Below are 13442 nucleotides of genomic sequence, written 5' to 3' on the forward strand. Positions count from 1 at the left end.
TTGTTTTTCCTGAATAACCAACCCTAGTGATTTAGAAATGTGCTGTGTGTGTGCATAGTTACCTACTGCATCCTCATTATAGGTTCAAAGAGATTAAAGAGAAATTACAAGAAAACCTTCTAACTCCAGTTCTAAAATTTTATTGGCAAATCATATCTTCATTTGTCATTAATTTTTATAAAGAACTTCAGATCCTAATTTAGAAATATTGGAAATGGTAGTGTATAAATCCAATAATTGCAATTATGCAATACAAAGGACCCTCTGAAATCAGTAGTGTGACAAATTCCTTATTGCTAATGCCCAAAGTATCAGTCCAGTAGGAAAAATTAGTCCTCTTTCTAACTGAACAGGGAAATTAACATTAGTATGTATTCAATCATATACATTTTTACAAGAGTAAAGGCAGAAAATTTTGATTAACTGGACAAAGATGTTGAACTATATATAATGTATAGGTCACCAATAAACTGGAAAAATATTATTATTATTATATACAGCTTTTTATGAATATTTTGCATAATATAACCTGCAAGAGGGGTGGAAAATAAAGTTAAGGAAAGTAAACATGTCCGCATTTGTATCTGGCACATATTAAATATTGAGAAATAAGGGTCAACAAACGTATTATAGCTGAGAACTTTTTTGTTGGATTGGCTTAATGCATCTTTGACTGACTTTTGAGAGAGGCAGCCATGTGATGGTGACTGCCTCTACCATTTGCCCTCTGCTGCCTCAACAGCTTCCCATCGATCTCTAAACTTTTTATTGTGTATTATATTTTTTGTAACCGCCTCCCCTCCACCCATCCCCAACCCGTTGGTGTGCTGAATGAAAGGTGAATAATCATCAAGTTTAAATAAAGAAAATAAATGAAATGAAACAGCTTGAAAGAGACTAGTGCCAGGACATAACTTAGTTGGAAATCCTTTGCTCAGTGTGCAGCAGCAGCCAAGAAAGCAAATAGAATGCTACAGATTTTTAGAAAAAGAATGGAGAATATCATAATGCATCTCTTGCTCCCTGGTGCAACCACACCTTGAGCATTGTGTGCAATTGTTGTCACTGCAAATATACAGTAGAAGGGGCCCAAGATAGCATCTTGTTAAGAATTGTTATTAGGGACTTTTCTTGCTAATTTTTGTTTCCTCTGGTATGATCAAACAGAAGGAAAGCTCTGGTGGGATCCCCCTACTCACCCGCAGTCTACCCCAATGTGGCAGAGGGTGATTCCGGTGTGCCTCCAACTTTCTCAGTCTTTTTCAAGGTGGTGGCTGTTCCCATCCATTACATTTTTAAGGATTTGGGAACACCCCACCTCAGAGCCTTCCATAAACCAGAAGGCAGATGCAGACTACTTAGTGCAACAGGCATTGTGTTCTGAGAGGCGTCAGTTCCCACATCAGTGATGATGGAATCTTCCCTCAAGAAGGCCAAGCAGTCCTGTACCTATGCTTCTGAGCCTCCAGGTATAGGATGCCTTAGGTAGGAAGGTGTAACAGGGCGCTATGCGATAGCCTGGATTGCTTCCTACCAGCTGTACATGACCCAATACACTCAAAACCTCTGGAAGGGCAGGTTCAGGAGTTGTCTGAGTGCCTCCCCCAACAGCAGCAGGAAGCCTTCTTGGCAGTCACCCAGCAAGCCTTGGAATGTGTCAAATGATGTGCATTCGAACTATGATGTATTTGAGAAAGCAGCTAGGATGGTGGTGGGCATTGGAGCCCGTAGAATGGCATGGCTCTGAGCCTTGGATCTCTGTCTGGAGGTCCAAGAGAAACTCACAGACCTGTCCTGTCCTGTACTGGTGAGAATCTGTTTGAAGATAAAGTGAGGGGATGCTGTATCTCAGTTGAAGGATCACCACGAGACCCTCCAGCATTTCTCAGCCAGTACGTCAGACCCACCATCTTCTGCCAGGAAATCCTTACTTCAGGGTACCAGGAGGTCTTTTTATCACCAAAGGAAATATAATCCTCTGGCCTTGCATGCCTGTATGCCATGAGTGGGTTCTAGGGGCTGCTCTAGGCAGCAGCGGACCCCCAGGCGTCAGCTAGCACCCCAGCAGAGCCCCACTATGAGGTTTTGACTGGCTGCGAGGGAGCATAAGCCCTGCGACCATAGCCTTGATGTCGGGGCCTCTGCTCATAGGTCGGCTACAGTCCTTTGTGGACTGCTGGCCACAGTTACTTCAGACCAGTGGGTCCTGCCATCATTCGTCGTGAGTACAGGTTGAACTTCCTAGGTATCCCCGCGGACTCTCCCCCCTGCTCGTTGTGGGGCTAGTCCCCACATCAGGAAATTCTCTGGATGGAGTTCTCCACCCTTGTAATGGCCAGAGCAGTAGAACCCATACTGCTACATCAGCAAGGGTGGGGGTTTCCTGATTCCAAAGAGAACAGGTGAGCTCCACACCATCTTCGATCTAAGGGCCTTGAAATTTATGCGAAGAGAAAAGTTCAAGATGGTCTCGCAGGGCACTCTGATTCCCTTCCTGCAAAGAAGGATCTGGCTATGCTCCCTCGACCTAAAAGACGCATACGCCCAAATTGAGATCTTCCCCAGTTACAGGATGTATCTGTGGTCCTCATAGGTGACAGCCACTTCCAGTGCAGGGTGTTGCCGTTCGGCCTTGCTTTGGCCCCACAGGTCTTCACCAACTGCCTGACTGTAGTGGGTGCGCACCTCCGCCTGCTGGGAGTGCACGTGTTCCCCTACTTAAACAATTGGCTGGTCAAGAGCGCCTCCCAGGAGGGAGCGCTTTGCTCCCTATGCTTGACCATTCGGGTGCTGGAATCCCTCAGGTTTGTCATCAACTACCTGAAGTCCTATTTCACCCCATCGCCTCAGTTGGACTTTATCAGTGCTGCCTGGACATGTCACAGGCCCGGGCTTTTATTCCTTGCGATCAGGCACTGGCTTTGGCATCTCTGGCGAGACTAGTCCACCAAAACCGACAGGTGTCAGCCCGGCTTCTGCTTCACTTGCTGGATTGCTGGATCACATGGCCGCGTCTCTCCATGTTACTCCCTGGGCTCGCCTGTTTATGCGGATAGCTCAGTGGATCCTGTGGTCTCAGGGGCAGCAGGCCACCCAGGACCTCTGTATACACATTCGCGTCACGCTGCCTCTTCAGAGCTCTTTATGTTGGTGGGAGAGTCTGCCCAATCTGGAGCAGGGGGTTCCCTTTCAACCCCTCCCCCCCAACCCAGGTTGTGCTTACCACAGATGCTTCCACCCTGGGTTTGGGCGCGCATGTGGATGGCCTCCTCATGTAAGGTCTTTGATCTGCCCAGGAAGCTCAATGCCAGATCAACTTCCTGGAGCTCTGAGTGAACAGGTACGCACTCTGGGTGTCCAGGATCACTTGTCCAGCCAGGCGGTCCTGGTACAGACAGACAACCAAGTGGCAATGTGGTACATCAACAAGCAGAGAGGTATGGGATCATTCCTCCTGTATCAGGAGGCCGTCCACATTTGGTCATGGGCTCAGTCTCAGGGCATGCTGCTCCATGCCATGTACTTGGTGGGACAGAGAATGAGGTGGTGGACTGGCTGAATCGAGCATTCGACCCCATGAGTGGTCCCTGGATCAAGCAATGGTGGATCACATCTTACACCTTTGGGGGATCCCGGACATGGACCTCTTTGCCTCCCCCTGTAACAACAAGGTGAGCCATTTCTGCTCCCTGTACAGGAAAGATGGAAGGCCAGCCTTGGACTCCTTTGCCCGCCATTGGGGCTAGGGCCTTCTGTATGCATATCCTCTGCTTCCTCTGGTGATGAAGACTCTCCTGAAACTCTGGCAAGACAGAGGGGCCATGATTCTCATGGCCCCTTATTGGCCAATCAGGTCTGGTTCCCACTCCTGCAGGATCTCTCTCTGAGAACCGATTGGTCTGGGGACTCCCCTGACCTGATCTCGCAGGATCAGGGCAGGCTGCACCATCCCAACCTCAGGGCATTGTCTCTAACGGCCTGGATTTTTAAAGGCTAGTTTTTCAGCCCCTTGACCTCTCTGACAGCGTGTCTCGGGTCCTGGTAGCTTCCAGGAAGCCTTCCATCAGTAAGTCTTATAAACTGAATTGGAAGAGATTTTCCATCTGGTATGAGAGTCACGGCTTGGATCCATTCTCTTGTCCCACTCCGAGGTTGCTTGTCTACTCGCTGCACCTTTTGGACACTGATCTGAAGACCAACTCAGTCAGAGTACACCTGAGTGCCATAGGGGCCTACCAGCAAGGTGTTGACTGTTCCCCTGTCTCCGTGCAGCCAATAGTGGGCTAGTTCATTTGGGGCCTACTTCAGCTGAAGCTTCCCTTGCGGTCTCCTGTTGTGTCCTGGGACCTCAACGGGGTGTTGGCTTGGCTTATGCAAGATCCTTTCGAGCCATTGCACTCCTGCGTCTGAAGTACCTGATCTGGTAGGTTGGTTGCGGTCAGTTGGGCATGTAGGGTCAGCGAGTTTCAGGCGTTGGTGACATATCTACCCTACACGAAGTTCTTTCATGATAGGGTGAGTACGGAGGACCACCCTAAGTTCCTGCCTGAAGTGGTGACTGATTTCCATTTTAACTAGTCAGTTGTTTTGCCCACCTTTTTTCCAAGTCCTAATTCACACCAGGTTGTACGGGCTCTGCAAAGCTTAGATTGCAAGAGAGCTTTGGCCTTCTACTTTGAGCGGACGGCAGGCCACAGGTAGTCCTAGCAGCTTTTCATCTTTTTTGACAAGAACAGATTGGGAGTTGCGGTTACCAAGCAAACACTGTCAAGCTGGCTGGCGAATTGTATTTCCTTCTGCTATGCGCAGGCAGGCCTTTAGCTTGGAGACCACGTCAAGGCTCACTCTGTCAGAGCTATGGAAGCTTTGGTGGCCCACTTGTAAGCGGTCCCTGTGGCCAAGATCTGCAAGGCTGTAATGTGGAGTTCTCTCCACACATTTGCTGCCCATTACTGTTTGGACAGGGATGGCCAACACGACAGCTATTTTGGCCAATCTGACCTTCAGAATCTTTTTCAGCTACAGAACCAAACTCTTTCGGGATAGGGCCCCTTTTTTGGGTTCAGGCTGTCTCCCTCTGTTCTCCACAGCACCACAGTTGTGTCCATTGGCACTAGATTAGGTACCTGTGGGTTTAGTAAAGTTCATGAGCATCCTGTAGCTACACATTCACCCCTGTACCTGAATCAATTAAGCCTGATACTTCACTTTCAATACATATCCAGAGAAGTTATCTGCTTCAATGACAGGGGGAATGAAGAAAAGTGGATTTATATTCATATAACAACCAACAAGAACTGAATTGCACAGGCTGGGTAAACAAATAAGCATGGGAGTAGCTTGCTTATTGCAGCGGTTACTACCCCTAACCAATTAAGCTATATACTTTGCTTAGAAGTAGTCAAGCACTGCTCTCTACATTGATGGCGGGGTGGAAGGGAAATAGAACCAAAAGGTTACATTAAGGGCGGGGGTGGAAGGGAAATAGAACCAAAAGGTTACATTAATGGTGGGGGTGGAAGGAAAATAGAACCAAAAGGTTACATTAATGGTGGGGGTGGAAGAGAAATAGAACCAAAAGGTTACATTAATGGTGGGGTGGAAGGGAAATAGAACCAAAAGGTTACTCAAGACCAAGAGTAACAGATAAGTATGAGAGAGGAAAAAAAAGTGTGGAAGCTTACTGGGCAGACTGGATGGGTCATTTGGTCGTCTTCTGCCGTCATTTCTATGTTTCTATGTGAGAGGACTACCATCCTGCTTGACCTAAGAGAATACCTGTAACTGATGTTCTCCTAGGACAACAGGATGTAAGTCCTCAAAAACCTGCCCACCACCCCACGGAATTAGGTTTATCTTGTGGTTATTTTATTTTTTCCTAATTCTATGTTACGAGATTGTGGGCAAGGATAGACATATGTGATAATTCCTGGACTATTGATTATCTGAGAATATCGTCTTTAGGAATACATTTCCTTTTTCTGTTTCCTTTTTTTTTTTTTTTTTAATTCCCTGGGGTCTGGGCCCTTTCAATTGATAGTGGTCTCTGTATTAGCAGTTATGTTATTTTACTACTTTGAATTTTTCTGTTATTTTCTTATTGATTGTTATTTCTTGGAGCATGATATGTTTGTATAATTACATTTAAGTTATTAATTAAAAAAATATAAATATGTATAGCAGAATTAGAAAAAGTATCGAAGAGCAACCAAAGTGATAAAGGGGATGGAACAATTCATCTATGAGGAAAGGCTAAAGAAGTTAGGGCTCTTCAGCTTGGAGAAAAGACTGCTGAGGGGAGATATGATAAAGGTCTATAAAATGAGTGGAGTGAAATGGGTAAGCGCGAATCATTTTTTATTCTTTCAAAAAGTACAAAGACTAAGGAGCACACACTGAAGTTACTAATTAATGGATTTAAGACAAATAGAAAATATTTCTTTCTGAATGCATAATTAACTCTGGAATTAATTGTCAGAGCTATTTGTGTACCTGCTTTTAAAAAAGGTTTGGACAAGTTCCTGGAAGAAAAGTCCATAAACCATTATTAGGGTAGACTTGGGGAAATCTGCTGTTTATCTCTGGGATAATCTGCATGGAATCTATCAATCTATGAGGATCCTGCCAGGTATTTGTGACCTGGATTGACCACTGTTGGAAACAGGAAACTAGGCTTCATTGATCTTTGGACTGACTCATTATAGCAAATTTTATGTTCTTAAATATATCAAGGATTTATAATACCCTGGCTTTAATCTTTATGTGGATGTGTCATCTTGTAGCATGGCATGTTATCTCAGGGTGACTGGGGCTGATTTTTGGAATTAGTGTGAGCAATTTCATGGGCTGGGTCTTAAGATTTTCAAGAGGTGGAGCACCCTCTACGCATAAGGGGGTTTTCTATGACACAAATCTCCCCTGCACATAAATCTTATACCTCTTACCATAAGGCAAAGAGAGTCCTTATCCCTAGCCTGTGGCGAATCTTGGGTGTGCTGAGTTTAATGTTAGTGTCAATCATTCTATGCAGAAGACTGGATTCTCATATTTTCTGCTTCGTTATGTCTTTGGCAACCATGAGGAATCCCCCTTTTAACTCCAAACAAAACCTGGAACTGGACTTTCATTTCCTCATGGCACTTCTGGCGATGTCCTACTTCTGTCTCCCAGAACCCTTTTGTACCATTCTAGCCCTTAGTAATGACTCCACAACAAGCCACAATTCAATTTCCAAAATTCTGTTTATTCAGTAGCAGCTAACACTCAAGCATAGCAGCAACAATTTGGAACCGGATTTTAGCAAGGCTTTTAAGCTTTCAAGCAGACACAAACATAAGGAGAAAAGTCCTGCTCATATTCCTACTACTCTTGGGCTGGCTCACACAGATTAAAAGGATTATTTGCCAGAGTTTCCAAGTGATTGACTAGTTTAGCTCTTATAGCCTAGAGTTCTAATTGATATAGTTTGCAGCACAAGTTACAGACAATTAATGGGAGTACCTTTCAAACTCAAATGTTCAGGGTTTCTACACACCACAGTTTCCCCACAAGCATACAGGAACAGAATTTATCAAGCACCACTCAGAATTGCTCAACTTTCACTACATAGCTTCAGCATTTCTGGCATTAGTGTTTCAGATCACACACATGTAAACTGCCCCAGCACCAATTAAGCTAACTTCAGCCTAATCTGCCTGGGTATATACAACTCAGCCTTTCTGCTGCCTCTAATATTGGGCTTATCTCTCTCTGTCTCTCAAACCAGGTTCTAGCCAATAGCCTTAAACTTTAAAAAAAAAAAAAAAAAAAGCTTCTCTCCCTGAAATTGGTCACCCATTTGCTTAGTGTTCCCTGGGGTTTGAAATAAGTTCCTTTCCTCTCCTTGTTTTTGTCATTTTATTTCTTTTAAACTCTCTCTCTCTCTAGGTTTCTCATGAGTTGTGCTCTAATAGGCCTAAACTTCTGCAGTAGTTTCTAATATATTACTTCAAAAGTTTAACCTTCTGTTGCTTTCAAAACATAGTCCTCCCCAAATCCCCATGGGAATGGCCACCATTTCCCTGCTATTTCTAGACAAAAAAATAGCTTAGAAATGGAAATGTCCATCTGGATCTGGGTCATTGTCATCATCCTCTTCCTCAGCACTGCCTTCCATTGTTTGCCAGGTGCCCTTTTCTCCACCTCCTTCAGTCCGCTCTGCCCTCCTATTCCCCTCCAGTTTCTTTTATGGGAACTAGCAGCCTATTGGAAAGCTGAGGGCACCTCCCTCTGACTCAGTCCCTTTTCTTGCACCATCTCTCTTTAACTAGGTGACTGGAATCCTGGGATTTGTAGTCCTGCTAGTGTAAACATTTATCACTCCAGCTTCAAGCTGTTGATGCCTTCTGCTTAAAGGCTATCCTTTGCACAGAGACCACTACACACACACCTAAGTCATCACACATCTCTTATTTGCACTAACGTTAGGAAATGGTGTCGGCTCAACTGAAAGTGTGACCTGAAAGCATCTATGCAAGGGCTAAATCACTGAGAGATATTAAGAGTGTGATAGGATTGACTACCTCACTTATTAGACCCTGTAGTGCTGCTATGAAATGAGAGCTAAACTGGTTATATAATGACAGGCCCTGGCATTAGAAAGCAGTTCAGTGTCAAAACTGGCCTGCCATTTCTCAGATTTTATTTAGAATACATTTCCTGTTGTGCAGTTATGGTCTTCTCCTGATTAAAAGTCTGCTAGAGTAGTACAGAGCTCCACAGATCATGTAGATCTAGTGCTAGGGTGGCTGTAAAAACAAGCTGTTGCATCATTGCAGATCCATCCTGTTTAATTGCAACTTTTGAAAAGAAAATGTATTTATTTAAAAAGTGGTGAAGACAGTAATAGCAGTGATGTGCAGAACTCACCATGAATCTTAAATTGTTGTGGGCTGTAAATAAATGCTTAACATGGGCTGCTGAAAGAAACAGATATTTACTGAGTTATCTCAGGAGAGTAGAATTATCAGCAAGGCAATTCAGGCGCAGTCTCAGAAACGTTAGTGATGCAGTAGGTTAGATAGGTCACTTCCTCTAATTTGCATACCAAGGTTAGCTACTTAGTTAATATTTTCCTAATTGGTTGGCATTATTTTATTTCATATATGCTAATGAGATTGAATTCTTGTAAATCATGTGATTTCTTGTAAATTGAGCTAGAAGGCAAAAACAAAACTCAGTGCTGATCCTTAACATACTTTTTGACCTTTTTCATACTTTTTAGCATTTCAGCAGTTCAGCTAATTTTTACAAGTCTGATCAGTGCGATCTCATTGCAGTAATTATTTTATTTTTTTACCACCACCAGACTAGTCTGACTTCATAGGGTAATCTTTTCAAAGTACCTTTTACAATAGGAGCTAATATTAGGCAGAGGAATTGATATTGACTAATCTCAGCTTTAGGAAATTTTGATCTAGTTTTTGGGGGAAGTAACTGAATGTGTAGAAACCTGACTTTTAAAACATTAGACTAAGCAAATATGACCTATAAATTGCAGGAGACTCATGAAGGCAATAAGTTCTCATTTTTATAAGATGACTTTTATTGCCAATGAATAAAGGCAAATATCAATAAATTAATTTTCCTGTTCTTTACTTTTTATTTTCAGGCATGGTTCACAGGCTGGAGAAGACCAGGCCTTTAATGATTCATCATTGCTGGAAAATCTTCAAAGCAATCATGTAAGTAATACTGTAATAATTTCTATATTATTTTCAAAAAAGGTAATACAAATTTTAGCATTTTTAATGTAAAAATTAGTACATTTTTCTATCTACTCAAATTTTAGATAACATAGAAAGCATCATTATGAGTCAGACCAATGGTCCATCAAGCCACCTACCCATCAAGTCTGACAGTGACCAATCAAAGTCATTTAGAACTTCATAGCTCATTCCTAGAAGTAAGGGGCGACAATCCCTAAACCTATATAGCAAATATTTTTCCTCCTGAAATTTGCCCAACCTTCTTTTGTTTTTGTGTTTTGTTTTTTTTTACCTACCTATACTATGAGCTTTGGTCATATTCTACTGTAGCAAATTCCTTAGCTTAATAGTGCATCGACTGAAAAATAATTCTTAAAATTTGTTTTAAATCTGCTACCAGCTGGTACTGGTATTAGGGGACACTCCATGAAACCACTTGAAATGGTAAATAAACATTAACTTGCACCATACCACTCATGATTTTATAAATCTCTTATCATATCTGTCGTCAGTCATTGCTTCTCTAAGCTGAAGAACCCATTACTTGTTAAGCCTTTGTTCATGAGGGAGCTTTTCAATACACATTATCACTTTTATTGTCTCTCTCTTTACCTTTTCAAGTCCAGCTATATCTTTTTTGAGATGGGGTGACCAGAATGGTGCCCAGTAGTCAAGGTGTGGTCATACCATGGATCCATATGGAGGCATTATGATAGTCATAATTTTGTTTCTATTACTTCCCAAATAATTTGACCAGAGCTAGGCATCTATACTGTGATACCTTGGAAACTCCAGCTTTAACCAACTACTAATCAACAATAATGTATTGCCTCTTATCCCATGAATTTGTAATTTCCTCAGGAGTCTCTTATGAAGTACTTTCAAATGCCTTCTGAAAATCCAGATATATCAGTTGATTGGCTCCCTCTTAGTCATATGCCTATTTACCCCTTCAAAGAATTCTAATTCATTAGTAAACATGACTTCCTTTTGATAAATCTATGCTGGCTCTTCCCTAGTAAGCCATGTATTTGTATGTTCAGCATTTTAGTTATTTTACTTATTTTCATCATTTATTTTCTGCTTATAATTGACCTGCCATATTTAGCAGCATAGAATAAAATAGTAACATAAAATAACACGCAAAAGCAATAAATAGCATGCTTAAGCATTAAAACTTATAACCATCATTCATTGCAAATCTATTGCAAATTTATACCTACGTAAATGCCTCCTGAAACAGGAAGCACGTAAGTCCCGGGGCTTTCTTGGGGTGGGCGTGTTGGAGGGCGTGACGCGGTTGGAGCATCATCCGGGGGTGTGTCGGGGGGCATGACGCGGTCGGCGTGTCATCTGGGGTGGTGCCGCGGGCGTGGTTTCGGCCCGGGGACATTCCGGGGGCGTGGCCGCAGCCTCTGGACCAGCCCCCGTACCGGAACATGGTGCGCGGCAGCCGGCCCGGCGCCAGAGGTGGGGGGGGGTTTAGATAGGGCCGGGGGGGTGAGTTAGGTAGGGGAAGGGAGGGGAAGGTGGGGGGGAGGCGGGAGGGAACAGGCAGCGCGCGCAAGTTGCACAAATGTGCACCCCCTTGCGCACGCCGACCCCGGATTTTATAAGATACGCACGGCTATGCACGTATCTTATAAAATCCGGCGTACTTTTGTTCGCGCGCGCTGTGTTTTAAAATGTACCCCTAAATAAAGATGCAGACAAGGCAGACCCTTGGGGCATTCCAGTTTCTACTTCAAAAAGAGCAGACTCAGCATTATTAATCACTACTTTCTGTTGGTGTCCTTTTAAAAAGGAAATAAACCAGCTAAGGACTATGTTGGCTATTCCCTTTTCTCTGAGGCTATAAAGCAAAATGTCGTCATCAACAGCATCAAATGCTGCTGTTAAATCAAGGAGCACCAGAAAGTATTCAGATCCATTGTCAAAGCCTTTACGAAATATATCAAAAAGGGAAAGTAGAAGGACTTCTGTGTTGTGGTCAGAATGGAAACTATATTGATGTAAATCAAGAACCTCTTGATTTTTAAGGAAAATCTGGAATTGTTTCAGTACTGTTGTTTCCAAATTTTTGTAAATAAATGCTAAATTGGAAATAGGTCTATAGTTATTCAAATCTGCAGCGTCAAGATTGGCTTTTGGAACATAACCTTGACATAGTGACAAATTCACTAACGCCCGGATTTTAAAAGGCATGCGCGTGTAAATCCCGGGGTTTACACGTGCGGCTGGGCCTTGCGCGTAAACACTGGTACGTGCACAGGGGCCGGGCGTCTTCAAAGGGGTGGGCCAAGGGGATGGGCAGGGCAGGACAGCGGCCATTAGCCACTAGCCACTGTCCTAGGGAAGCGCAAGCCGGCAGCTGGCCAGCGCGCTTAAATTACTTTTGCTTCCGAGGAGCAACAAGTAATAAAACAAAAAATTGAGACAAGGTAGGTTAGCTTTAGGGGGTGGGGAGGAGAGGGGGAAGGGGAAGGAAGGTTAGGCAGGGGGTTAGGGAACTTCCCTCCCAGTCAGGACCAATTGTATCTCCACCCGAACTTTGCATAAATTTGCGCCGTCCGCACATGCGTGTGTGGATTATAAAAATCCGGAGCGCATGTGTACACAGCCACCTGATTTTATAACATGCGAATGCCAGCGGGTGCATCCATGTGCGTGCATCGGGAACTGCGCGTGCGCATATTATAAAATCTACCCCTAATTTAGCAATAAAAATTGCATAATCATCCTTGATACATTTCAGAGCAGTGTTAGAACATCTTAACATTGGACAGAAATGAGTGTTAAGTTTAGCAATAATTTCCTTAATTTCATAACTTAAACTTCATCATATAACTCCCAATTAATGGGATGATCAATGAATGTATCAATGCTCGCTATATTAGAAAATTACAGATTTAATCTTTCAGTTTTATTGATGAAAAAATTCATTTTTGTTAGCATTAAAGCAAATATTAAAACATATTGAGATCTCAAGAAGTTAAGGATTTGACAGCGTGAAATAGTACTTTAGACCTATTCAAAGATGATTCAATTAGATTAGAATAATATCTTTTCTTCTCTATATCAACGCATGCTTTATATTCATCAAGTTTCATCATATATTGTTTATGATCTGAAGACGATTTAGATTTCCTCCATCGTAGCTCAGATTGTCTCATCAACCTCTTTTTTTTTTTTTTTTAACTAATTCAATATTATACCAAACAGCTCTAGAAGACTGGTTTTAAATTGACATAATGCATTAATTTGATCAAGTGCTTTTTGTAAGGTATTTTTCCAACCATCAATTACTTTATTGATACTTGAAACCTCGATATCATGTAGCATCGGAAGCCAGGAGTTGTTAGTAGGGATACGCAATCGTTTTTCCCGAATTAGGCAATGTCAACGAAGTTGCTTAATTCGGAATGGTTCAGGAGGACCGAAAAACGATTGTATTTTTTACGAAATTTTGGAAAAAATTCATTTTTGAGTTAGCGCACACTAACTCTGCCAGGTTAGTGCGCACTAACTCCCGATAATGCGCACTAACCCAAAAATTGGGGCCCCCGAAAAAAAATGCCCTGAACCACAGGAAAAATGAAATTCCGGGGGGTGGGGCCCCGAAACAAAGCCCGACACAAAATTTTTTCTCGAAGCACATCTCTAGTTGTTAGTGCTTCTACTTCAATAGGACATTGT

The 13442-nt window shown here is 42.9% G+C and overlaps 1 protein-coding gene across 4 annotated transcripts in view; it reads left to right on the forward strand.

Annotated features, from left to right (window-relative positions):
• The window catches only part of ATP8A1 (ATPase phospholipid transporting 8A1), a 559403-nt gene that overhangs the window by 223554 nt on the left and 322407 nt on the right, over window positions 1–13442 (forward strand). For all 4 annotated transcript variants that reach the window (XM_029588616.1, XM_029588605.1, XM_029588632.1 and 1 more), the window contains one exon: window positions 9650–9722. In XM_029588616.1, coding sequence (XP_029444476.1) covers window positions 9650–9722 — 73 coding nt within the window. The remainder of the gene's footprint in view (window positions 1–9649; window positions 9723–13442) is intronic.

The sequence above is a fragment of the Rhinatrema bivittatum genome, chromosome 1, assembly GCF_901001135.1.
Source record: "Rhinatrema bivittatum chromosome 1, aRhiBiv1.1, whole genome shotgun sequence".
In the NCBI taxonomy this organism is placed as follows: Eukaryota; Metazoa; Chordata; class Amphibia; order Gymnophiona; family Rhinatrematidae; genus Rhinatrema; species Rhinatrema bivittatum.